Source organism: Poromitra crassiceps (genome assembly GCF_964638095.1).
Source record: "Poromitra crassiceps genome assembly, chromosome: 8".
Classification (NCBI taxonomy): Eukaryota; Metazoa; Chordata; class Actinopteri; order Beryciformes; family Melamphaidae; genus Poromitra; species Poromitra crassiceps.
This window is the reverse complement of record NC_139629.1, coordinates 10,641,203-10,668,028: the sequence shown is the minus strand read 5'-3', so window position 1 is coordinate 10,668,028 and position 26,826 is coordinate 10,641,203. Positions and strand designations below refer to the sequence as shown.

At 43.0% G+C, this 26,826-nt stretch overlaps 2 protein-coding genes across 2 annotated transcripts in view; one reads left to right on the top strand and one right to left on the bottom strand.

Annotated features, from left to right (window-relative positions):
• dars1 (aspartyl-tRNA synthetase 1) overlaps window positions 1-15,525 on the top strand; it is a 56,183-nt gene extending 40,658 nt beyond the window's left edge. Inside the window, exons 10-18 of the mRNA XM_083641557.1 lie at window positions 2,581-2,692; window positions 5,182-5,316; window positions 6,727-6,874; window positions 8,145-8,291; window positions 9,352-9,394; window positions 9,495-9,575; window positions 10,553-10,664; window positions 12,663-12,734; window positions 13,834-15,525. Of these exons, the coding sequence (XP_083497683.1) occupies window positions 2,581-2,692; window positions 5,182-5,316; window positions 6,727-6,874; window positions 8,145-8,291; window positions 9,352-9,394; window positions 9,495-9,575; window positions 10,553-10,664; window positions 12,663-12,734; window positions 13,834-13,925 (942 nt within the window). The 3' untranslated portion in view covers window positions 13,926-15,525. The remainder of the gene's footprint in view (window positions 1-2,580; window positions 2,693-5,181; window positions 5,317-6,726; window positions 6,875-8,144; window positions 8,292-9,351; window positions 9,395-9,494; window positions 9,576-10,552; window positions 10,665-12,662; window positions 12,735-13,833) is intronic.
• Window positions 15,526-17,966: 2,441 nt separating this feature from the next.
• LOC310781538 (protein lifeguard 3-like) lies at window positions 17,967-21,903 on the bottom strand (the record flags this gene model as incomplete). The annotated part of the gene is made up of 9 exons (XM_083642182.1): window positions 17,967-18,116; window positions 18,741-18,794; window positions 19,697-19,792; window positions 20,191-20,278; window positions 20,422-20,459; window positions 21,009-21,048; window positions 21,275-21,328; window positions 21,658-21,722; window positions 21,841-21,903. 9 exons carry the CDS (start codon window positions 21,901-21,903, stop codon window positions 17,967-17,969), a joined length of 648 nt encoding a protein of 215 aa, XP_083498308.1.
• Between the last annotated feature and the right edge of the window lie 4,923 nt (window positions 21,904-26,826).

The window sequence follows — 26,826 nt, the reverse complement described above, 5'->3', positions numbered from 1 at the left end:
CTAAATGCAAAGTGAGAAAAGTGAGTATTGGGAAAAAAAATTATGCATCGATTTAAGATGCATCGAGATGCATCGATAATCGTTATCGAATCGAATCATAGCCCTCTGAATCTTAATCGAATCGTGAGGCCAGTGAAGATTCACAGCCCTAACGGCGAGTCAGCATGGCCTACCTCACAGGGGATTTTGCTCAACTCGGAGGCGAAACAGTCACAATATCAAACTGTTCTTTCTTTTCTGGCTGCTCGAACCCATTGGCTGAGCTCGAGCAAACAAAAAACCTCAAGCCATCACCGTTTGACACTTCGGTTTTGACAGGTTCACTGCATTCTTCCGCGAGGTCCCCCTCCCCGCCACGAGGACACTCATAAGGAGAACTGTCAGTTGGTGAGGATGCCAACCGCTGCCCACTGAAACCCACTCACTAGAGACGTGCTCTAAACAGGAAGACCTTTCTAGTTATGTAAACGCACATGAGTCCGTCGCTCGTGTGCTTGTGTTTTTTTAGGTGGGTATCGGCGCGTGTTGTTCCTGGTTTGAACAGATGGCGCAGCCCACGGTGTTTACATCACCCACAGTCATATCAGACCTGGGGCCGTCTTGGATTTTATGGCAGTTCGTCTGTGTTACGCCTGTCTCACCGGTTGTGGCTGTGATATTTGGAAACAGGAACGTTTCACAGTTCCCCCTCGCTATTGGAAAGAGAGTTGTGATTGAAAATGGAGATAAAGCCAGTTTGGACCAGACGGCCCTGAGGCGTTGTCTGCAGAGAATTGTCACGATCACTTCTCCACTCTGCCAAATGGCTCGTCAAACAAAGGAGTGCTGGTGGAGGAGAGAAACATGAAGGCTTTCAGTTCAAGCAGACCTGCATGCATGTCTCGTATGGGTTAGGAGCAGGGCCAGACCACCCGCCTCTACCAAGACCAATAATAATCAGAGCCGAAAGCCGATACAGCTGGCTGGTAGAAATCTCGGTGGTCATTTGAGATGAGTCAATCAATTCGAGGGTGTGCTCACGCACGCATTGACACGCGCGCTTGCATTTTGCAGGGATTTTTGGGCTGCTGTTAATCCCCTGCATGCCTTACTGTAGTCTCATGCCTTACTGTAGTCTCATACCTTACTGTAGTCTCAAGCCTTACTGTAGTCTCATGCCTTACTGTAGTCTCATGCCTGACTGTAGTCTCATGCCTTACTGTAGTCTCATACCTTACTGTAGTCTCAAGCCTTACTGTAGTCTCATGCCTTACTGTAGTCTCATGCCTGACTGTAGTCTCATGCCTTACTGTAGTCTCATGCCTTACTGTAGTCTCATGCCTTACTGTAGTCTCATGCCTTACTGTAGTCTCATGCCTTACTGTAATCTCATGCCTTACTGTAGTCTCATGCCTTACTGTAATCTCATGCCTTACTGTAGTCTTATGCCTTACTGTAGTCTCATGCCTTACTGTAGTCTCATGCCTGACTGTAGTCTCATGCCTTACTGTAGTCTCATGCCTTACTGTAGTCTCATGCCTTACTGTAGTCTCATGCCTTACTGTAGTCTCATGCCTTACTGTAATCTCATGCCTTACTGTAGTCTCATGCCTTACTGTAATATCATGCCTTACTGTAGTCTCATGCCTTACTGTAGTCTCAAGCCTTACTGTAGTCTCATGCCTTACTGTAGTCTCAAGCCTTACTGTAGTCTCAAGCCTTACTGTAGTCTCAAGCCTTACTGTAGTCTCATGCCTTACTGTAGTCTCAAGCCTTACTGTAATCTCATGCCTTACTGTAGTCTCATGCCTTACTGTAGTCTCAAGCCTTACTGTAGTCTCAAGCCTTACTGTAGTCTCATGCCTTACTGTAGTCTCAAGCCTTACTGTAGTCTCATGCCTTACTGTAGTCTCATGCCTTACTGTAGTCTCATGCCTTACTGTAGTCTCATGCCTTACTGTAGTCTCATGCCTTACTGTAGTCTCATGCCTTACTGTAGTCTCATGCCTTACTGTAGTCTTATGCCTTACTGTAATCTCATGCCTTACTGTAGTCTCATGCCTTACTGTAGTCTCATGCCTTACTGTAGTCTCATGCCTTACTGTAGTCTCAAGCCTTACTGTAGTCTTATGCCTTACTGTAATCTCAAGCCTTACTGTAGTCTCATGCCTTACTGTAGTCTCATGCCTTACTGTAGTCTCATGCCTTACTGTAGTCTCATGCCTTACTGTAGTCTCATGGTTTAACTGAGCACTTTTACATGGATTTTCACCCCTCAATCACTGAGATCAGTATTTACATTTCTAATGATAGGCTTATAGCTCCTGAGGCCCTTGCAGAGTTTGAATTCATGCTCCCCCATACACACACACACACACACACACACGCCCCCTGCCAGCAAATGAATACTCCACTATTCTCTCGAGAAGACGTGCATGAACAGAAATTGTCTTGTTTTCCCAACTCTCTTATGATTAAGTCATAAATCCAATGAATCACTGTGTGTGTGTGTGTGTGCGCGTGTGTGTGTGTGTGTTAACGCTGCTCTGTGTGTGGCCGCTCTGTGTGTGTGTGTGTGTGTGTGTTTACTCTCCCCCAAAGACGACAACCAGCCAGGCCATCTTCCGCCTGCAGTCGGGCGTGTGCCAGCTATTCCGGGACACCCTCATCAAGAAGGGCTTCGTGGAGATCCAGACCCCCAAAATCATATCGGGTATGTACGTGCACACTGCACACTCCTCATCATCTCACCCTCAGGTGGCCAATAAAGTTGGACTGACGTTGCATTGAATCATTTTTGATTAGACATTTCAGAAGAGGCGTGTCTTTTCATATTACCACCTACAGTCGTGCAATGACTCACGGCGTGACCGTTTTTTTTTTTATGGTTTGCCTTCCAGTCAGGCGTTTCTTTTTACCTCTGCCAACGGGGTTGGCCGGGAGGTCATGGTTTCGCCTCTGCCTGTCTGCCTGTCTGCCTGTCTGTCTGTCAGTCTCTCTGCCTGTCTGTCTGTCTGTCAGTCTCTCTGCCTGTCTGTCTGCCTGTCTGTCTGTCAGTCTCTCTGCCTGCCTGTCTGTCTGTCTGTATCTCTGCCTGTCTGTCTGCCTGCCTGTCTGTCTGTCTGTCAGTCTCTCTGCCTGTCTGTCTGTCTGTCTGTCAGTCTCTCTGCCTGTCTGTCTGTCTGCCTGTCTGTCTGTCTGTCTGTCTGTCTGTCTCTCTGCCTGTCTGTCTGCCTGTCTGTCTGTCAGTCTCTCTGTCTGTCTCTCAGTCTCTCTGCCTGTCTGTCTGTCTGTCTGTCTGTCTGTCTCTCTGCCTGTCTGTCTGTCTCTCTGTCTGTCTGTCTGTCTGTCTCTCTGTCTCTCTGCCTGTCTGTCTGCCTGCCTGTCTGTCGGCAGGATATCTCAAAAAGTTATAAACGGGTTTATGAAACTTTGTAGAAAAGTAGGTCATGGGTCACTTGGAAATGATTAACTCTCCATGCCCACTGGCCAAAAGGGACCAGGCCCAATCACAAAAAGGCAACTAACTTCCAAACGGATTCACATAACACCAGAACACTTTGTAGAAAGGTTGGCGGAGGTATGCACTCTGCCGAGTGCCCTCTAGGTTCTGTCTGCACTTCAAACGGTTAGGATTCATGAAGCAAACTTTAAGCTCATAAAGCTCGCAAAAGCAGGATTTCTCAACAGAGATGCCGCACCACATCCAGGTCTCTTTTCAGAGGAACGTCGCTGTCGGGGCAAGCTTCACTACACAAGGCAAATAAGGGTTTACGTCCTGGCACATCGACCGACTCTCTCACATCGATTCCCTCCACCGTCACCTCTCCTCACCTTGCCCTTCAAATCAGATGGGGGGGGGGGGGAGAGCTTCTTGAAGATCTCTCCAAGCTGACTTCATTGTACGTCTGCGTACGTAGGCGGCGAGGAAGTGGAGGCGAGAGATGGTAGACACACATCACATTCAGCTAGAAATCCTCTCACCGGGATTCAGGTGACCCAGTTATTTGAGATTTCCCCTGCCTAGTTTCCCTTTTATCCTGGGATTAGTTCTCAACAGTTGGTGCGAGAGGATACACAGTACAGTATGCACCTGCCTTGGGCCAACCTTCTTTTACTTTTTATTCTTAAGGTGAAATGAGTTCATTGTTCCCTGGGATGAACCTCAGCAAGGCATGAAGTTGCATGATCATGAACGTTGTGTTAGGAGGAACAGAAACAGTCATCTGAAATCCTTTATGCGGTCTTTGGTGTTGTATTGTCTCGTGAAATAACGGTTGTCGTTTCTCTCTTTTTGTTTTTCACATGATCAACGAAAGTAGTAGTGTCTCAGGCCGCAGCCACCCACGTCTTTAACCCACGTCTCTCCCAGGCTCAAACTGAACTCTGGTGCAAGCCAGTGACACTTTCACATCCTCATCGTCCTCGCGAGCCAATCACAGGACCCTTCTCAATTCAAATCCGGCGCCCTTTTCATTTCGGCGGCAGCTGTAAATCAACATTGTGTGCGTACTTTTGTGAAAACCACACCATCCTGTCACCACCCATATAGCATGTTCAGCTTACAGAGTGTACTGTGTGAACACCCCCCCCCCTCTACCCTCACCCTGTTTTGAGGACATTTAGATTATCAGTGTCAAAAAAGATGTAAACACTGCTGTGTTACGTAAGTTGGCTCTATTGTGAAAGACTGTGACGTCTGTTTGTTCTTATTTGGGGGAGAAAACACATTTTGAAATCGTGTGTGCTTTCTTGTTTACAGCTTCTATTCAAGGGGCATAAAGCGATCTATGACTTCTATCATGATTTCTATCAGCGACCGAGGAATTTCTACATTGACAGGTTTCTGGCACAGTTTACGGTGGCTCGGAATTTACATTTAAAAAAAAAATCCTATTTTCACAACAGATGATTAAACGAACTAATTAGGGCATAGAGCCAAAAGAAACGTCCAATTGCGAGGTAATATATCATGATGATTGCAATAGTCTTGATTTATTTTGTATTTATTTATTTTAAATTTTTGTTCTAAAACTAAACTAAAGTTCTGAAAGGCACAAATCTCAGCACCTGCCCAGGTAATAACTGAGTCACTGGTATCGATCATCAACCTTATGAGCCCCCCTGCAGATGTCTTATGGTTGCTTGTGTGCTCCGGAGCAGCAGAGATCTGATTGTAACCTTGTCATTGTTTATTTGCAGCTGCCAGTGAAGGCGGTGCCAACGTCTTCACGGTGTCTTACTTCAAGACCAGCGCCTACCTGGCCCAGTCTCCCCAGCTCTACAAGCAGATGTGCATCTGCGCGGACTTCGACAAGGTCTTCTGCGTCGGTCCAGGTATGCAGGCCCTCTCACGCCCCTACCCCCTTCTTCTTTCATACAGTATATACTATATTTTTGTAAATAAACATGGACACAACGAAACATCGTGGAACAAACAGTTGCTCACCTATACATGCATACAAACATTCTTGATGCAAATACATGTCGGTTCATATAGTAGAGGTCACAAACACAATCCACTATTTCAGGAATTTCTCCACTTTTAGCGAGAAGGTCATTCTCTCCATACTCTGAACATTAGTCATAATATCTATCCAGTCAGTGTTTTTTGGATGTTTGTCCTGTAGCCATTTTCTTGTTACGGCTTTCTTGCTGGCTGCTATTACTATCTTTAATAGACCCCTCTCTCGTTTTCATTCACTTATGCCCAACAACAGAATGAGCAGCCAGAGTCTCGTGAAAATCCAAACACATGATATTCATCATAAATATTAACAGAGTCGACAGGTTGGGAAAACATTTCCACGCACGTTTAGGCCACTAAGCATGGAGAGGCCTCTGTTGCTTGTGGTGAGAGCTGCTGTAAAGGTTAGTGTGGGAGTGGGGCTTGTGAAAGAGTTTATGGTACTGTAGCAGACGCAGTCACTCCTCGGCTCTAAAGGCAAGTTAACACTGCCACCATCTGCTTGGGTGCATGTAGGAGGAAAGACGAGTACCATCAGCTGGCCTGACTCCTGGCACTTTGCCACATACTGCTCTTTATAGTGATCGATCCATAATTGTCCCCCATGATGAAATAAAACATCCACCTATGGTAATTAGATTTTTTCTCTCTCTTGTCAACACCAAACTTGGTACATTGCCTAAAGAGAGTGCTATATATATACAGTATATATATACACATACATACATACATACATATGTACACGCACACGCACACGCACACACACACACACACACACACACACACACACACACACACACACACACACACACACACACACACACACACACACACTACATAAACTACATAATGTGGTACATATACAGGGGGGTTATTGCTGCTTGATTGTAATTAATTGTAATTCTTACTGAATCATTCCATATGTACTTTTGCCTTGTTCCTTATTTCTTGTTATTCCATTACCCAGTCAATTTGACAAACGAGAAATGAGCCTGAACTCTGAAAATACAGATTGCGTGTTGTGGACAGAATAATGTGACGAATAAATGAGGCCACCCCGAAAAGGATATGTGACAGTAACACAAATTTGACGCTGCATAGTGACAATCAAGTTAAGTCAATTAAAAAAAAACAATTCCGGGTAAGGTTTTTGATCGTGGTATGAAAACCTTTTGAGTTGGGAATCGACACTGGCTCGTCAGAGTTGAAGGCAAAATGTTCTCTTCCCGCTGCCTTGTAAGTAGCACATGTCTAATTGATGTTAAATCTGGATATTTCAGTTTTCAGAGCGGAGGATTCCAACACCCACCGTCACTTGACTGAGTTTGTGGGTCTGGATATCGAGATGGCCTTCAACTACCATTACCATGAGGTCATTGACTCCATCACTGAGACCATGGTGCAGATCTTCAAGGGCCTGAGAGACAAGTAAGATTAGGAGGGTACAGTTAATGCACCGACACTCAATTGTTCTTCTCATTGTGGCATTTGAAGGGGAAAAAATGTTTTGGCTGGAGTGGAAACGGCTGCCCCATTCTGCCCAGACTGTCTTCACACTTATTTACACGTGGATTACACGTGTACACGTGGATTACACGTGTATACGTGTACACGTGTATCTGGATAACCCTACACGTGTACACGTGTAATCCTCAAATTGAATGTGAAGTCACGTGATGATCACACTAAGAATTATTGATGCAAATGACATGCGGCCAGAAGAGGCTCAGCTTTTGTTTTCCCAGTCAAAACAAGAGAAGCACCATCTGCGTTGTTAAATCCAGAGGCGGGGGATGGCTAAAAGTTAAAATATGTTATGTTTTGGCCAAAGCTCCCTCAGCTTTTGAATCCAATGTAAGCGTTGTCCCATGTGCTGTCAGCTCATTTTGAAAATGAGCGATTTCCAACTGCCAACAAGACAAATGTTCTGATATGGCTTTATTGCCCCCTGGTGGTGTGAAATAGTGCAGCATGTGTACAGGGCTGGCAGCAATATAAATGTCCAGGCTTAGAATTCAATATGGTAACCTACCAATTTTGTGTGTAGAATAAGGGACAATGTGAGACATTCAATAAAGAGATGAGAAGATATAATTTAAAACTTGCTCACTCACTTCTACTATGGATGAAGTTAACAGTAATACTGCTTTGTGTAGAGCAGCATAACAGACAGACAATGTGGAGCCTGTTTGATGCACAGCCTTTGTTTTGTTCTGATTTGATTGACTCACAGTCGGGAGTGTGTGGTGGGCAGCAGGGACAGCATTTGAAAACCGGCAAACACCAAAGCCTGTATATAACAAATATCTTCTCAAAAGGTTACCAGCCAGCATGGCAGGTGACCTAAGCGTCACCTGCGTCCCCCCCCACCCCCCCCCCCCCCCACCCACCCCCCCCCCCCCCCCCCCCCGCATTACCCCTAATGCGGCTTCCCACCCGCAGACACGGCCAATTGGGCCTGTATGGATGCCTGACCAAGCCGGACATAACATGGGGGCTCGAACCTGTGACCCTCGTGTTGGTAGGCAGGGAATCTACTGCTGCACTATCCGGGTGCTCTCACCCTTGTTGAGTTATCCACCAAAGACAAATGTTACTGTTACTTGTCATGTGGGAACTTTGGGTGTTGGTTATTAGTTTGTAATAAATGTATGCATATGTCTGTTTGTGGCTGTGTTTGCCTGTCTGTCTATATCAGCTTCCAGACAGAGATCCAGATGGTGAAGAAGCAATATCCCAGTGAGCCTTTCAAGTTCCTGGAGCCCACCCTGAGGCTGGAGTATACTGAGGGCGTGGCCATGCTGCACCAGGCCGGGGTGGAGATGGGCGACGAAGAAGACCTCAGGTCCCCATACGCCCCCCCTCCACACATACACACACACAAGTCTGACAACACCCCCCCACCCCACACAAGTCCATACAAATAATTAAAAAACAATCACTTTTCTTGCACCAATCCCTTTTGATCACTAACCATGCTAATTGTCCACTACATGTACAGTATTACAGCATTCAAAACATTTTTACATTTTGTTTGAACCAGCCTCCTGCTAGCATTGATTCTAGTTCAAGTCAATAGCGTGTGAAACCACTGCTTTCAAAATCCCATTCAAGTCCTATTACCTATTCTTACTATTACTACAGCTATGGAAGCACATGGAATTGCTTGCAAGAGTTATGGGTTCATACCTCATTGACCCCATTGAATTGCTAGCATCGCTAACAAATGATAATAGGAGGTGGTTGCTGATTTCACAGAAATGCAAGCTGAGCTCTAATGTAAAAACCTTTATGGACAAATTGCAGTTAGAAAAATAATGTGATTATCAGCCTTAAAGCCCCAATATGTCACTTTTTTTACCTTAATATAACAGCTTTTAAATCACTTTGGTGGTACACTGACTTCTAATAGGGAGAATGGCGCCTCTATCATTCCCACTCCGTGCCCTGAACGGCTGTTTCCTGCACTATGTAACTTCAAGGCTCTGTCGCGGAGCATTAAAGTAGTTGACTGCAGCTCCTTCATATTAAATGCTTTCCGCTAACAAACTAGCAGTATGCTTTTATTGTGAAGAACATATAGGAAGTGAAATTTGTTTAGCGTTTGCTAGCTTGATTAGCGACTTGTTGTTTCAATAAAACAAGTCCACACAACAAGAATTGGGGATATTTGGAGCCTTTTTTGTTGTTGCAGTGAAACAGTTATAAACACTGCAAAAAGGTGAATAAATCAGAGTACAAGCATAAACAGTAAAATAAATCTGATATCTGAACGTACAAACAGCCAAGTGTAGCATTTATTAGCATCTGTATAATGATCACTTGTAGCAGCAGAGGCCGCTTAGCAGAAAGTTATTAGACGGAGCTTTAAAGTTGACATGGCTCTTTTTGTTTTTTCTTTGTAGTACACCCAATGAAAAGCTGCTGGGCCGCCTCGTGAAGGAAAAGGTAAGGGCCACTGGGTTTGCTTGCTTATGTGTTGCCTTTTAGATATTCATTTTAATATCATGTGATGACTTATCCACTCCTCCCCTTTTCCTCTTGTCAGTACGATACAGACTTCTACGTGCTGGACAAGTACCCGCTGGCTGTAAGACCATTCTACACTATGCCTGATCCCAGCAACATGGTAAGTCAAGCAGTCTCTCTCTCACCCACACACACTGACACACATGCACACACACACTGGTGTAGGGCTGGGCAATATATCAATATTATATCGATATGGTCACCATCAATACTATCATCAGTGACAATGTCAGTGATGTCACATAGTACTGTATGCTTCGTTTTTCCAGCAGAATTCTGACTTTAATCTCAAAACTCAACTTTTTTCTCAAAATTCTGACAGTAACTCGGAATTCTGACTTTAATCTCAGAATTCTGACTTTATTCTCAGAATCCTGATTTAAAGTTATAATCTCAAAGATTTTCAGTCACTCACAATGTTGATTGAGGCTATGGTGCATTGATGGAAGCCTTTGCAGTATATAGTGACATTATGTGACATTAGTAATGTCACATAATGCAACACACGCATGGACATGTATGACTGTCAGTTCCATTTCCATTGACAGCCATACATGCCCACGCGTTGGCATGTATGGCTGTCAATGGAACTGGTTCCCTTGTATTTATTGATGATGCAACTGCTGACAACAGCAGCAGAATAAATTCTGAAGTGTTTCAGCCAATAGTATCTGCTCATATTCAGTCAAATGTTTCTGAACCCATTGGACGATTGCATGATTGTTAGTTTGTCCAATTACTTTTGGTCCCTTAATAATGGGTGGGGGGGGGGGGGGGGCACATGTAGAAACTGTTGTAATTCCTACACTGTTCACCTGATTTGGATGTAAATACCCTCAAATTAAAGCTGAAAGTCTGCACTTAAAGCACATCTTGATTGTTTCATTTCAAATCCATTGTGGTGGTGTACAGAGCTAAAATGATTAAAATTGTGTATGTCCAACTATTTATGGACCTGACTGTACATATATATATTGTGTATCGCCATTCAGCCTACAAATATGGAGATATGGTGTTTGCTCCATATCACCCAGCCCCTAACCTGGTGGATGATGTTTCTCTGTTGTCTCCCTCCAGAAATACTCCAACTCGTACGACATGTTCATGAGGGGAGAGGAGATTCTGTCCGGAGCTCAGAGAATCCACGACGCCCAGCTGCTGACTGAGAGAGCCACTCACCACCAGATCGGTAGGGACATTAAGCCCTCTATTGGTGGCCAGTAGGAATATAGACAGGTCTCGGCTTTGGCATGTTACGGTTAGCCTGGGTAAACTCCGCCTCCACGTGACCTCCATGTACTATCAGTCACGAAAACAGGCATAGTCTGTAGTCGGGGTTTCATCCACCTGTTTCTGTGCGAAATTTAAATTTGCGCATAAAAAAACTGAGTGAAAACGCTGCAAAATTCGCAGAAACCTCCAAATATCACAAATAGGTTTTCACGCTTGAGGGAGGTGGAAAAGTCGGGTGTATCGATAAAAGGTAAACGCGATACATGCAGTGGAAACAGATTCAGCGATATTTCGTTGTCTTTCCATTCAAAAACCACGCAGTTTGCCTTGATCACTGCAAAACATGACATGCCGTGTAGCCTCCACACAATAGGGCTACACACGGTAAATAATGCCATGGTAAATACGCAGCACAATACCTGTCATGGTAGACAGAAGAAGACTGGGATATTAACTTTAAGGCGACTCACTTTTAGAATTGAATGAAATGTGTTCCTTACTATCTGCTCTATCTAGCAGCTGATCAGCAGAGGCAGGCAGCCTCAAACACGAGCTGATTGACAGCTCTATAATTCGCATAATAGCAGCGGATGGAAACGCGAATTATTTTGCATTTTCTTTTGCCGACTTTCTGAAAATTTGATTCAAATTACCTTTAGATGGAAACCCAACTTAAGTTATGGTAAGTTAAGTTATCCTTTATTTATCCCCATGGGGAAATTTATCCTCTGCATTTGACCCATCCTCTACTAGGAACCTTCCTAGAACTAGGAGCAGTGGGCAGCCACAGTGCAGCGCCCGGGACCAACTCCAGTTCTTTTACCAGTGCCTTGGTCAGGGGCACCGACAGGAGTATTAACCCTAAATATACATGTCTATACATGTCTAACTTGTGACGTCACGTTGAAGGCTGGGTTCACACAGGGTATGTTACGGTGGCCTGTAATTGGCATGAATAATTAAGTCACATTTTTACAAGACGAAATGCCTTGAAATATTCACAGACAGACCCATTTAAAAGCACTATAATGTCTATTAATTTCCTATTATTAATCAATTTGTAAGATTATGTGTCATGTCTCACTTTGGCAATAGCGTCTTCTATTGTGCTGCCATAGCCTTTGTAGTGCAAGGTGCAAAATGTTCTAAAGGTCAAAAAATCAACTAGACTAGCATCCATCTTTGAAAATAGTTTTTTGTTTCATAGCAACGTATGAAACACTGTTTCATTCATTTGAGTCATGCTAAAAGTAAAAATCTAATATTTTGAAAATATAGGGCCTTAGTGGAAAGAAGTAAGTTGGAAGTAGGACGAAGTTGGAAAAAGGAATGTATTAATGCAGGCAGTAGTCAGCCCTTCACTATCCACCTTCATCCATTCTGCCATTATAATTTTAGCACGTGTTATAGAATGGAATTTACCACTCCTCATCCGCAATATAATATACATAACAGCTAATATAAACCAAATAAACTGAAACCAGGAGTCCAGAAAGATGTCTTATAAAAGTATATTTAATACCATACATTCTCCTATAAACTGTATTTATAGAAGTGACTGAATCTCAATGTACACATCTGATTAATGTACAGAGTCCCAATATTCAGTGATGACTGACAGTTGACACGGATTACTTATAGAGAGAGAGGAGGAAAAGAGGGGGGGAGGAATGTGTGAATAGTTTGGAGTGTGCGTCAGTGCAGTCCGACTGGGAGACTGTTATCAGCAAGCGTTCCTGTCTCATGGTCATTGTCATGCGGAGTTTCTGAAGGCCAGAGCAAAGGGAAGAAATCTCCTGTGTCTGCCTGTCCAAATATGCATTTGTGAGATGTCTTATGGCTAATAACTCATAGCATTAATTATGTGTATGCAATTATAGCTTATAACTTATTGATTAGGAAATGCGAATGGAACTTCAATTTTCTACAACAACCTTATTTTTTTGTAATACAGATCTGGAGAAGATCAAAGCATACATTGATTCTTTCCGGTACGGCGCGCCCCCACATGGCGGCGGAGGCATTGGTAAGCAAATTATGACTGTCACTCCATTCTTTTGCTTTTTACCTTGACATAATAAGCCTTTGGTTGTAGCGTCCAGCACTAGATACCTAAATCACCACTCATAAGGCTGCTGATAAACTTCAATCTAGATACAGGCTAGATGTTAAACCAACAAATGCTGCTGATGTTTTAGAAGAAACATCCAACCACTTTTCATTCTGCTTCTCGTTCTTGTCCTAAATTTTCAGCTGCCTATGTACTATCAAACCCTACCTCCTCTTTCTTGTGATTGGTCAGCTCACATGATGGAAGAAACAGGAGAACAACTGGGTAGTTAGCATGATGAGCAGTGATAGCATGGCTGAACAGACAAAGAAAAGAGGGACTTCAACACAAACTCATATTTCACGAACAGAGAGTCCAAGATAGACGATGCAGTACAGGACACACTGTTTGATTGACAGGTGATCTGTGCAGAAACACCATAGCAACGAGCGCTTAGTGACACAGATGTGGAATAAATAGATAGATTACCACGTTAATGTAAATAAAAAGGCACTGACAGTTTGAAAGAGGTGTAACAGCGTGAACATGCCCGACAATTACAATTTACAATTTGTGACACTGCCTGGTGAAAGAAGCAACTACAAGGCAACCTTGAAATCGCACAAATCAAGATAAAAGCCTCCCCCAGCCCCGATATTACGCTGGTTTAGATGTTGAAGAACACACTCAATATAATAATGCAATTTTCTCTGAATATTGCTTTTAGGATTACGAAGATTCAAATAAGCATATCTTCTGCGACTATTTTCACATTTCAATACGCAGGTTTAGATGTTGAAGAACACACTCAATATAATAATGCCATTTTCTCTGAATGTTGCTTTTAGGAGTACGAAGATTCAAATAAGTATATCTTCTGCAAGTATTTTCACATTTCAATGTATGACACATCATTTGAAAGCTTACAATCTGCACTTTCATAATCCGCAAAACAACTGAAAAGAGACCTTGGCCTACTAAGTACCTAAAACACCAGTCCCTGTCACATTTTAGCGGCACCACTTCCAGTTAGAATGTGAATGTTTTGAGTGACTCAGCTGTCATCCCCTCCCAGGCCTGGAGAGAGTGTGCATGCTGTACCTGGGTCTCCACAACATCCGCCAGACCTCCATGTTCCCACGTGACCCCAAGCGCCTGACCCCTTGAGGCCTTCCGGCCGTGCGGATGAACCCCGTCCATCACTGACGCTGGGTCACGGGAAACAATACTAATCCACAATCCAGACAGAGACATAAAGCATGAGGGAGTATTGTAACAATAGGGTGTACTTTATTGATTGTTGTGTACAGCTGTCTAACCGGATACAATGAATAATAACTAGATACATTCACAACGAATAACTAGATACATTCACAATGAATAACTAGATACATTCACGGGGAAGAGTTGGCAAGTGATTGAGGGACATGTTGCCGTAAAGGTGCACACACATAATCAATGTCTTGATCAACCAGTGTTTGGCCCAATCCCAATTCACCCCTTGGCCCTACCACTTAGCCCTTAACCCTCCGTTTTGCGCATTCACGTGAAGGGGCTTACTAGCCCTCCAAACGGAGGTTTTCCAGGGGCACACTCCAAACCCAGGGCTAAGAAGGAAATCGTTATTAATCAGCCAGAAATGAGCCAAAAGTGACAAACAAATGCTTATACCGTATCTGAGTTTAATGTCGATACAAAGGAGACTGGATGTGTGTAATTCATTTGTGGCAACATTTTAGAAAAAAATGGGATCGCAATTTGAGCCGCGGCGACCCGCGACACTCAGCCAAGGCAGGTTGCCTGTTTGCAGGCAGTGCAGCGGGGGACAGCCTGCGTGTTTGCCCTGGTCCTGGAAGAGGAGAAACACAGCCATCTTTGCAAATATTGAGTTTTGAAATGCATGTTTCAACATTCCAACCCAGTGATCCTTTGTATCGACATTAAAGGAGGATATTCAAATTGTTTGTACGTTTTGGTTAGATATTTTGCAACTATTTTAACATAGACCGTATGGGCGCCTGTTTCCAAGCTAGGAACAGAGTCGCAGAAGCACCAGCCAGCATCTGCAAGGTCCGTGTAAAAGGTATTTAACAGTGAAACGCATCTATGGAGCTATAAAATAAATTATTTTTGGACACCCGACCCAGCAAAAACCACATGCGCTAGTTTAGTCTCCCGATTATAAAGCAATGCAATTGCCAGAATAAAATGTAAAAAAAACAATAATAATATTATGTACAATATCAACGTAAATTTGAATAGGCTATACTATCCTATAGTATGCTAGCCTACTATAATGTTATAATCATGTTTTCCAGTGACTCCTGAGCAAACCAGTCAACTAATACAATAGTATAATTTAAATATTAATAAGCAATAATTTAATTTCTGGTAATATGCAATATCATGACAAAATAGTGTATGAGAATCTGCAGACTTCAATCAATCTGTTTGAACCAGAAATAACTATATCACAGTTTGGCAAAAATGATGACGTCATGAGTGGTGTCCCATTTCCTAGGCGGTTTCAACCCCTGCCCCTTGTGGCTCTGTTTTGAAGGGCACCCACAAACAAGGGGTAGGGGTAAAAATAAGAATTGGGATTGGGCCTTTGTCTTTGCTCTTTTTCTATGGAGATATACCAGACTACTTTGATAGAGTTATAAATCAGCACTATTAAGAATTATGATCAAGGTCTGGTATTGATTACTACACCTTTTGTAAGTAATTGGAGCGCGAAACTAATAATAATAAAATACTTCTCAAACCATAAGTCGCTTCTCTGCTACTCTACAATTATTGTTGTTTGGGGTATGTGTCGTGTTTTTCACGTCAGTTTATGATGGCCACTTAAAGTCGAACTGAACCCGTGCGTCGCAGTCCGTTTCAGACTGAAAACATAACTTGTCTGAGATCACAGGTTGAGAGGCGGGTCATAGTAGTATGTCGATGATTTTATTTGACAATTCTGGGGACTGGATTGGGCTTTGGCCAATCCTGGCGTGTTCCGCCTCCAAATCGAGTGGGATTCAGCGTGTTGTGGCGCTCTCCTCGGGAAGAGCCTGCTGACGCGAGGTTAGTAGCTGAGTGGAGCTCAGCGAGCCGCAGGCAGCCAGCTGCCTTCGTGTTGCCGAGCGGAGAGTGCAGCCCGTCGGCCTGGAATCTCCGAGGTGCGACCCCTGACAACCAGGCTCTCAAGCGCGCGTCTTTATCGCTATTGCTGTAAATACGATATTCCTGGAATGCGCGTTTTAACGAGCCAGTTACATTTCTTTGCATTCTTAAGCATTACAGTTTTCTTTATTGTGAATATCAATATACAATTGGCCAAGTTAGTAGTTAGTTTATGGGATAGGAATTCTGCCAGATGACAGGCACTAGGTAACCTGACGCTGCCAGATGGACGGTATAGCTCCACATAGGTTTCACTAAACCAGTCGATCTGGGTTTGAAGTCACCAGACCCGCTGACGGAGGCGGGCACTTTGTCCAAGCTACTTGGCAGGTGATTGGATGACCCATCTGTCTATCACCGCTGGTGGGTGTTAACTTCAACCAATCAGATCGCGGAAGGTGCCTGTGGATGATCTCCGTGGTATTCATTGATTGAGTCCTCGCGGTCGTAAAGTCACCTTCGAAGCATTTAGTTAGATTATAACGAACTAGTTGTGTGGCTTAGCCTTCCCAAATGTTGAGGGTCGTTTTTTAGAATTTAATACATAGAATTGGGAACATTACATTCAATTTCATTCAGACTGCCTGTCACTTCCGCGATGTTGACGAGTGAAAAGAACTACAAAGACCATGTACCCACTACTTGCCCAGACGAGCCTGCCCGCCTACGGCCGCCGCTGATTCGTCGGCCCGGCAATGGCCGGCATGGCTCGACCAATCATCTTAAACTGCCTGTGCGGGTCCAGACCGTCACGGAGAACCAAATGAAATGTGAGTTCACGTGACGGGCGGTTTACCAGGCTAGGCACTAGGCGCCATTTTCTCTTTCTTTGGAAGAGAAAATGATCCTGAAATGAAGATTTGATTGACAGCTGCCATGTCGTGATATGATTGGTTGAAATGGGGTAGAAATTTGATAGTACTAGGTGACATCAGCAAACTGTAGATTACTGTTATGAATGAAATCTTGAAAAATGAACTTTTTATGTGAAAAAGTGTAGAAAAACTAAAGAAATTAGATTTTTGTGATTTTTTTGGCATACATTATTAAATAGGTGCACTGCATACCCAGGTATTTTAACTAAAAGAAAAGAAAAGTAATTTTTGGGTTCAGCTCGACTTTAACCTTGACTGCAGGATTATGGTTGACACAAGTAGTTTAGCTCACAGGCTAATGTAGTGTTAAAGGATGAACATTATACTGTATGTCCCCTCCAATATAGTCTCAGTAGAATGGTGGATCGTTACATGTCTCAAATGCCACTTGCACAAACAGAAGGGCAAGACAAATTATTAATGTACAACCAAGAAGAACGCAGAGCTCAAATGACTCATTACATTCACTTTCAGGCGAGGGGAAAGACTTAAAGGGACAGCTCACCCTAAAATCAAAAATACATATTTTTCCTCTCACCTGTAGTGCTATTTATCCATCTAGATTGTTTTGGGATAGTTGCCTGGGTTTTGGAGATGTCTGCCTTCTCTCCAATACAATGGAACTGGATGGCACTCGGCTTGTGGTGCTCAAAGTGCCAAAAATAAATTTGAAAAACTCAACAGCAATGTCTCTTTCCAGAAATCATGACCTGGTTTACGCAAGATAATCCACAGACCTTGTTGTGAGCAGTTTAATGTAGGAACTTTCGACCAAACACGCTTTGAGCATCACAAGCCGAGTGCCATCCGGTTCCATTGTATTGGAGAGAAGGCAGACATCTCTGGCTGATATCTCCAAAGCGCAGACTACTAAAACAAAACAATCGGATAAATAGCTTTATAGGTGAGAGGAAAAATATGAATTTTGGATTTTAGGGTGAGCAGTCCCTTTAACATTTATAGCCACTGCCCCTGCTTCTTATAGTGCTAGGATGAATCAAAGTGCTTCAGTGTCAATGACAAAAACATATAGCATAGAGTGATTTTCAATACTGATAACTGGTTGTGACAGGCTCTAATTTTTGTGCTTGTGTGTGCGGGCATCGGTACATTTGATGACAAACACATTGAGGACAAAATGATGTGTACTATCACAGGCTTATTCACTGGCAGCGCCACCAATCTGGAGGATGAAGAGGAAGATCTGGATGATGTCGGTGTAGAGACACAGGGCTCCATAGATGTACTCCTCCGGACTGAGGGCCAGCTCTCTGTTTCCAATGAGAAGCTGGGTGTTGTATGCTAAAAACTAACACAGAAAGAAAAAAGACCAATGAAGCTGGTGTTGACAGAACAAAAGACCAATGAGAAGCTTGTATGCTAAAAACTAACAGAGCAAAAAGCAATGAGAAGCTGGGTGTTGTATGCTAAAAACTAACAGACAAAGAAGAAAAAGACCATAAAAAGCAAATTCACAGTGGCCGAAAAGGAGGAACATGGGCATGACTGCTTGATAAGGTTCTATCTAGGGATTGGATGATATACTGTATTTACATTGAATATATCGCGATACAAAAATGTGACGATACATATCGTGGGGCAGAAAAATGAATTGTGATATTAGCTCCATTTTATTCTGCTGTAGTAATCACAAATGAGATGGCTTGCCCATCAGTTTCACAAGCTCTCCATGCAAATTATATGATTTTCAATTTGTAATGACATATTTAAATTGTTATTTCCATTATAACAAGATGATGCTAGAGAGATTTGTGGCAGACTTTATCGTTTAACTTTTATTTATTACATCTGTGGTTGTATTGAATCATGAACTTCATATCGCCTATCGAATCATATGATATGAGCATATCCCGAATTTCTCCAAATATATATATGTATTCCAGTTCAAAAATCAATGTGAACACAGACTCACCAGAGTATAAACAATGGCTCCAAGTGCAGCGTAAAGCATATGAACCCAAGGAATCTGTTGAGTTGCAAATAAGTTTACATGTGTTTATTATGCACAGCATATAGTACACAGGGCAAACAGTGCAATGAATCACTTGTGTGCTGGGTCCTTTCAGTATAAAAAGAACAAGGAATATATAATTCACAGAGAAATAATATAGGGCTGCAAATAATGATTATTTTCATTGTAGATTAGTCTAATGATTGTTTTCTCGATTAATCAATTAAAATTAATCTTACTCTATAAAATATCAGAAAAATTGTGAAAAATGTCAATCAGTATTTCCCAAAGCCCAAGATGACGTCCTCAAATGTCTTTTGTCCACAACCCAAAGATATACGAGGGATCAGTGTGACATCACGACACTGCAAAACACCCGGAACCGCGGCAGTTAAGTAGTACGAGTTGTTTCAAACAAACGTTAATATCGCAAAAACTATACATGACATCGCTTATATTTTGACATTCTGAGTGAGAGCAGAAGTAGCTCAAGAGTTTGATCTATAATATATGCATGTCATGTTGAAGTTGTGTGTGAACTGTCACAGTTTTTTAAATGTAAATGTAAATGTCAGCCGGCTAGAGTCAGACGCTCAAGCTCAGGCTCCATAGGGTCCCATTGCCGTTTCCACCCAGTGACGCCGTTTGTTTACAAAAATGCTGATCGGCTGATCCCACCGTATTCAGTTCACTGTCAGAGGAGTAAAGAAACCAGAAAATATTCACATTTAAGAATCTGGAATCATAGAACCCCCCCCCCCCCCCCCTCTTAAGAAATTACTCCAACCCCTCTGAAATCAAACATGCTCCCTCGTCTCTACTGAGCTGCTGCTGGAAACACGGGGAGAGCGAATGGATCAGGGTAAACCGTGGGACGGGTTCGACCTAGCGGGACTGTAAAAGGGAAGGGATCTCACATAATGGAAGCAGAGGACGACGGTCGTGACAATCCCCACAATCAAGAAGGCGATGGAGAGAACACAGAGGAGTCCGTTGCACGAGGTCAGATCCACCTGTGATGACAAACACAAGTCATTCATAGGATGAAAGTGAGCGCTTCAAAAGGAACACGCTCCGGGCAGTCCCACCGACCAGAGGAGGCACTAGTGCAGTGACCAGGACACATACTGTGGGCCTACCCTCAATCCAGCTTCTCACCCACAGACACGGCCAATTGTGCCTGTATGGAGGCCCGACCAAGCTGGAGGTAACACGGGGGCTTGAACCTGCGACCCTCAAGTCGGTAGGCAGGGAACCTACCACTGCACTACCCGGGCGCGCCCCCCATGAATATTTGAAGGGCTCAGTGCCCCATTGTAATGAGAGACAATGGCGTTCTCTTACACTCACAACAAAGCATCCTCTGACAAGCCACAGGCTACAGAGAGGCAGAGTTAACCACTCCACCTACCTTGGTTTGGAAGGAGAAGATGGTGACGACGATGCAGACTACCGCTGTTATTCCCACAGCGAGGAACACCGCTTTCGTGTCGTAGGTGCTGTGAAAAATACAAGGGGGAGGTGGAGATTAGGTCAAAACACTGCTGTGTGTGTGTGTATGGTGGGGGGGGGGGGTACACTTCATTATCAAATGGATTTGGTTGGCTGGGGTGCATTGCTCTGACAGGACAAGCAAACAAACCTCGCAATTGTTCCAGTCACGTAGGACAAGGCGAGAGTCTGCAAGATAAAGGCATGACATCGGTGAATGGAGGCCAACAGGCTGTCAGGAATGGTTTTGATTGATTGATTTCTTTATTTACGTGTCACACACCAATGGGGCCCAGCCCGTATGGGCTTATGAGACACGACAAAAACAGATACAAAACTGTGGTTTACAATACTTCAGCTTCCATATTTCAGAATGCAACATAGCAAACAAAAGGACACACGGTGTCATATAGAAAAATAGAACATATTCATTACAAACCTATACAAACAGCATATTTTTTCTTCTTTCCCAGGCATTACTAATAAATTGAGCTATATCAAAGACTCTCTTATTAAAGAAAAATTCAGGTCTATGGTATGGTATACAGAGAATAGGGGGGGGGGTCGGGCCTCTTCACTCAATACTGTGAAAATAACGTGAGTATGAATGTGTGGACTTAAATGAGGGTTGCTTACAGGGATTTTTATTTTTTACTTTTTCTTTCTTGGATCCAAATATGAATCCACTCGGAAGCCACTGACCCTAATGTAAGAAACCAGGCTACTAACATTACTCACAAATATTGACAGCAGCAGAAGATTCCATGGGAAACGCCTCCTAAACACAAATTGCAATGAATATGTAATAGAGCCAATTCTCTATCCGACACGGGAGAGGTGGGCCCATGCTCACCTGGTCTCTTTGAAGCAGATGATAATGCAGTAAACCACCAAATAAACCCCACTGTGGAAAGAGACACCATGAGAAGTGTTCTGTTGTAAACAGTGTGCGGCGTGAGAATGAATTGTTGTTGAAATGTGTTTATTTCAAGACTGCGACTCACAACGATGTCCAGTAGATAGCAGGGTTATTTATGACAAACAGCCTCACTGGGTCACTGTGGCAGGGCAGACAAAATGCATATTTTATTATTCAATAGATACCGTAAAGCAGTGTTCCACTTTGTTTTATCATGGAGGTTATTTAGGACTTGGAGTTTATACCGTTCAGATTTTTACTTCCCATTCTTTGGAATGAGCCAAGACAATAGACTGAAAACTAACATTTATTTAAAATTTGAATACTACAAACGTGTCCAGATGATCTTGGTGATAAGTTTATATTCTAGTTTTCATGGGTGGTCAAGTGCCAAATAACTCCCATGTTAAAACCAATTGGAAGCAGGTGATGTCATATTGTATTGAATGAATGAATAGAGACACTTACACAAATGTAAAGGTCCCTACAATTGCAATCGTGAAAGAAAGCTGTGCAGCCAGAATTAAGTACACCTGCCCAGGAACACACAACCAAGGAGAACATTTAACTGGATGAGATGGATGGTGACTGGATGGTCACTTTGAACAACAGTGAAACGTGCAGTCAAAATCAGCAGTGAAACAGACTTACTTTTCTGATGAAGGCATGCCGAATATATGTGTTGTGCCACTGATCTTCCAGAAAAGCCTCCATATCTCCTGCAGGATTGGTAAGAGTGAAGTTGGATTACATGCTGCTACACTGCTCAATCTGTACCGTGTAAATCCAGGCTGTGGCTAACAGAAGTCCTGTGTCATTGGCTCAGGACCTGGGTAGGACGTCAGCACTCCGGCGGACAGAGTGGGTATGATGGCTGGAGGGTAGCCAGGGCCCGTCCTGGCACCCGAGCGCTGGTCCCAGTACCCGGGCCCATCAGGGCTGTAGGGCGGTGGCGGTGGCTCCGCATAGCCGTACTGCTGCTGCACATAGCTGGGACTGTGCAGTGCATCCTCGTAGGCTGGAGGGGCATCATCTGCTTTGTGCATAATAGTAGGCCCACCTTAAAGAGGGGATGAGTGAAGGGTCAGACTCAAAGTGTACATTAAGTGTGATTATTGGAGATTCAGTACATAACACTATTTTCCCAGGTCTGCAATTTCCTAATATTTTCCTAGAAAGGAACTGATCATTTCTTAGGAAGTTTCCTGGAAAGAACCATGACACGTACGACTACGCATTATAGTGAAAATAGAGAAATAGTTCAATTTGGTAGTAAGTACCTGGTGATATCCAAGACAGAACCATGAAATGATGTAGAGTTCTATTGGAAATTATAAATTAGAGGAAGGAATTCAACAAATAACTATATTGCCAGTAATAATATTAATAATAATGACTTCCAATAAATACTTCCAACAAACTCTTTTAGAAATTGACAGTATCTTATGACTCCACCAGACTGCTTAAATGTCTTATATAACTAATACATCATTTCATGGTAATTTCGAGGAACTTTCCAAGAAATTAACAGGAAATGATTAGGAAACTGTGGACCCAGGAAATAAAGTGTTACCCAGTACATATTGACAAATGAACATTTAGATTTTTTTTATAAACATACACTACAGTTATTCCATGTTTGATCAGTATTTCATGGCAGTTATCAGAATAATTTGTATTATCTATAATTTTCATATTTCTTACATTTTCTAAGTTACACCTGCTGTTTTCTGTGCTTAAAACACACAATTACAAAACATATTTTAACAGCAATCTAAAAAAGGGTATATATTTCTATTCAGGGCCAGGTTGCCAGTGTTGGAAAAAGCCATGTCGTTCTAAGACTGATATTCATCTGGACAAGCCAAGGAAAACAATGACGCAGACAGCATTGTATGCATCTTATTGTATTCTGTATTTCCATAATGAAGTAAAAAGCAAAGCATGTCTGCTTACCTCGTGGATTTCAACTGAGATGGGAGTGCTGTGTCTTTTTGCCCCTCTCTCTCCCTGGACGTTTGTGCAGACTCGTACCACAAGAGGATGTCATCTTTGTAACCAGATATGCTCACTGAAACACACACTGCTGCTGGTGTGTGTGTGTGTGTGTGTGTTTTTGTTTGTTTGTTTGGAAATAAGAAATCACCTATGTGGGCATATGTATGTTTGTCATAGGCTATTGTACTTTCCTTTTAAGCTTATCCAAATAGGATACATGGTGTTTCTCTGCTACATGTTGATAACAGTCCGTTTTGTCAGTGGTTCTCAAAGTGTGGTCCCAGACTGGGAGCCACCCAGTCTGCTCAGCCAGGAAGAATGACATCACTGATGACATCATTGCTCGAGTGACATCACATCATTAGGTAATTAGAGCAATTACCTAATTAAAAAATTTGGCTCCATCACGTCACCCGCACGGGTGCTCTTTACACTTCCTGAAAGTTTCAGCCCGATCGCACGTAAAACGGCATAGCTGTGGCCGGACAAAATTCTCCTCACAGACACACACACTTCTCATTCTTATTGGTAGACTATTAGTCGCGGCCTCGCCCGCCCTGCAGCTTGCCCACTGTGCGTCGCATACGCACCTCCCCTGCTACGTGGCCTCGCCCGCTCGATGACATCATCACGGATGACTTCTCTGGTGACATCATCACTGAACTTATAGCCTCAGCCAGGAAGGATGACATCACTGATGACATTACATTAAAAAATCCAGCTCCATCAGGTCACCCGCACATAAAACGGCATAGCGGCATAGATTCTGCTCACACGCACGCATGCAAACACACACACACACACGGACACTTTCATTCTTATTATAGGATAGGATAGTAGGTCGGTGCAGGTACATTTTTGTAAGTGTATGCAGTGGTGTATAGAGCGATTGTTGTTGTCTGTGGTGTCACCATTTTACCAAGAAAAAAGTTGAAAAACACTAAATGGATCCAGGCAGTGCTGTTTTTGTCAGCAAAGGACTTAGCAACCTTTACCACAGGTTATTTTTAACACCATCCCGTCTATAAGAGGATGTGTCCCTTTGTGGATATAATATGATCTCATGTTGAAACCACTGAGCTAAATAAATAGGGTTGAAACCAGTTGGTCATTCCCTCTTGTGTTTTCCTCTGCCTCAACACTAGATGGCAGCAGCCTGCTGCAGTCAGTGGCACAGCTCCATCCATGGTTCAACGGGTTCAACCTGCAGAGAGGTCATGCTCTTTATCATTATGTTCTTGATATTTCAGTTCACTTGGGTACAATTAAAAAATTAATTGGTTAGAATTTGGTTTTCAGACAGGGTTTATAGATAGTAAAAGTGTGTCTATCGCTTGTGCGAATCATGTTCTAAATGGTCCTTTCACAGGCACCATTTATGTCTAAAAGGCAGGGTAAACAGAGGTGCAAGCAACTCATTAATTAGGGCCCCAGCACTGGAACACCTAAATGGACTGGAAGTTGGAAAACCTAATTAATGTTTTGGTACACATGTGTTATTTCCTGCCTTTTAGATACTGCTGTGAAAAAGGCCTATCTCTTCCCTTGCTTGCCAAGTCGAGGGGCCCAATTAGACCTAGCCTACATCAACCTTTTCCCTCAGTAGGCTATCAGTCCATTCAACCAACCATGGTGGCGGTGCTGGTTTCTGACTGACAGTATCTCTCCATGTTGTAGCCCATTGCACATCTACAACACCAATTAATCAATTAATTAATTCTCAGCCCCAGCTGGCAAGTCATCAAACAAATCATTAAGGGTAGAGGAATCGTGGTCACCATGAGTTCATTTAAGGCTAAAAATGTTCTTGGCATATATATAGGGGGGCAGGGCCTTAGACAGGTGGCATGCTGATAAGGCTGAGCCTGCATGGCCTTATCAAGCAGCACCACTCAGTAATCTACACTACAGCATGCCAAGAAAATAGCCAAGGGTTAGGGTAAACAGCAGTGAAACCAACTCATTAATTATGGCCCCAGTACTGGAACACCTAATTGGACTGGAAGTTGGAAACCCTAATTAATGTTTTGGTGCACGTGTGTTACTTCCTGCCTTTTAGACACAAAACGGCTGTGTTGAAAAAGGCCTATCTCTTACCTTGCCAAGCCAAGATGCCCAATTAGACCTACATCAACCTTTTACCTCAGCGCCTAGTAGGCTATCAGTCCATTCAACCAACCATGGTGGCAGTGCTAGTTTCTGACTGACAGTGTCTCTCCAAATGTTGTAGCCCATCGTGCATCTACAACACCAATTAATCAATTAATTAATTATCCACCCCAGATGGAAAGTCATTAAACATATGATTAAGGGTAGAGGAATCGTGGTCACCATGAGTTCATTTAAGGCTAAAATGTTCTTGGCATATAGGGGGGCAGGGCCTTAGACTGAGGTGTCATGCTGATAAGGCTGAGCCTGCATGGCCTTATCAAGCAGCACCACTACAGCATGCCAGTCTGCCAATTAATTAATATAGGCCTACTGTAGAACCACAGTGATCCTGGTATGAACTGATAACCACATCTATTAATGTTAATTAATTGCAGAGCCTGGATTTTAAATCAGTATATAGGCTACCGGTATATTGATTTAGACGCCATACAGTTTCAGAAAATTCCGAAAATGTCAAGCCCTCCTTGTTTAGCTATGTCCTGTGTGAACATTGAATTCATTAATGAATACACAGGACAAGATGTTACTACCCCTTGCTTGTGCCAAAGGTAAAACACATGTAGAAAAGCCCAATCAGATTAAAAACACAAACGAGTGATATAATCTGCAACACCATAGGAGACATCAGGCTACACCGTCATAGATCTACAGATCGAGTCACAATCACCAGTTACCTACCCTAGCCAACAGCAATATGCAGCATGTCATTGGAATTCTCAAGTGGGCATCTTCCCTCAACAATGTTTTGTTAAGTTAGGCCCACGACACCTCAACTCAGCTTAACGGCTTAATAATAATAATAAATGTAGCCGCAAGCGGCAATTCCAGAGGTTCAGGCCTTGAACTAATGTTTAAGAAGAAAAGCACTGTTCTTTCTGTTTTTCATTTTCAGTGCTAAGGCTAGGGGCCCTGTTCCCTCAACTGGGCTTGCAGACAGATATGCTGAGAGAAGAGTTGGTGGAGTACCAAGTCACAGAGAGCAAGGATCTCCCATAGGAAGACAGAGTTGACATGTTCTGGGGGTTCTAGGGAAAGAGGAGAGGTTCACGAATGTGGCATCACTGATGAAGGGCAATGCTCTGCATCCCTCACAGCAATGCAAGCTCAGAGAGGTCATTCAGCACGGTGAAAAGGATTCTCACAGGAAACAGAATTAGCATGGATAACAGTACTCGTGCACTTCTTTCTTGTCAAATCAACCATACCAGCCCTGGCCACAAGTATGCAGCCTCTGAGAAGGTGCTCAGAGCTGCCAAGTCTGCCACTAACTACATGTCCTTGGGTGGCAGAGGGAACCAAGAAGAGCAAAGTCCTGGACACACACATTTTTGGGGATGTAAATTTTAGATGCTGACTTTTGATCACACCTTGTACATTTTGTATGGTTATTTTATTTTATTTTATTTTATTTTATTTTATTTTATTTTATTTTATTTTATTTTATTTTATTTTATTTTATTTTATTTT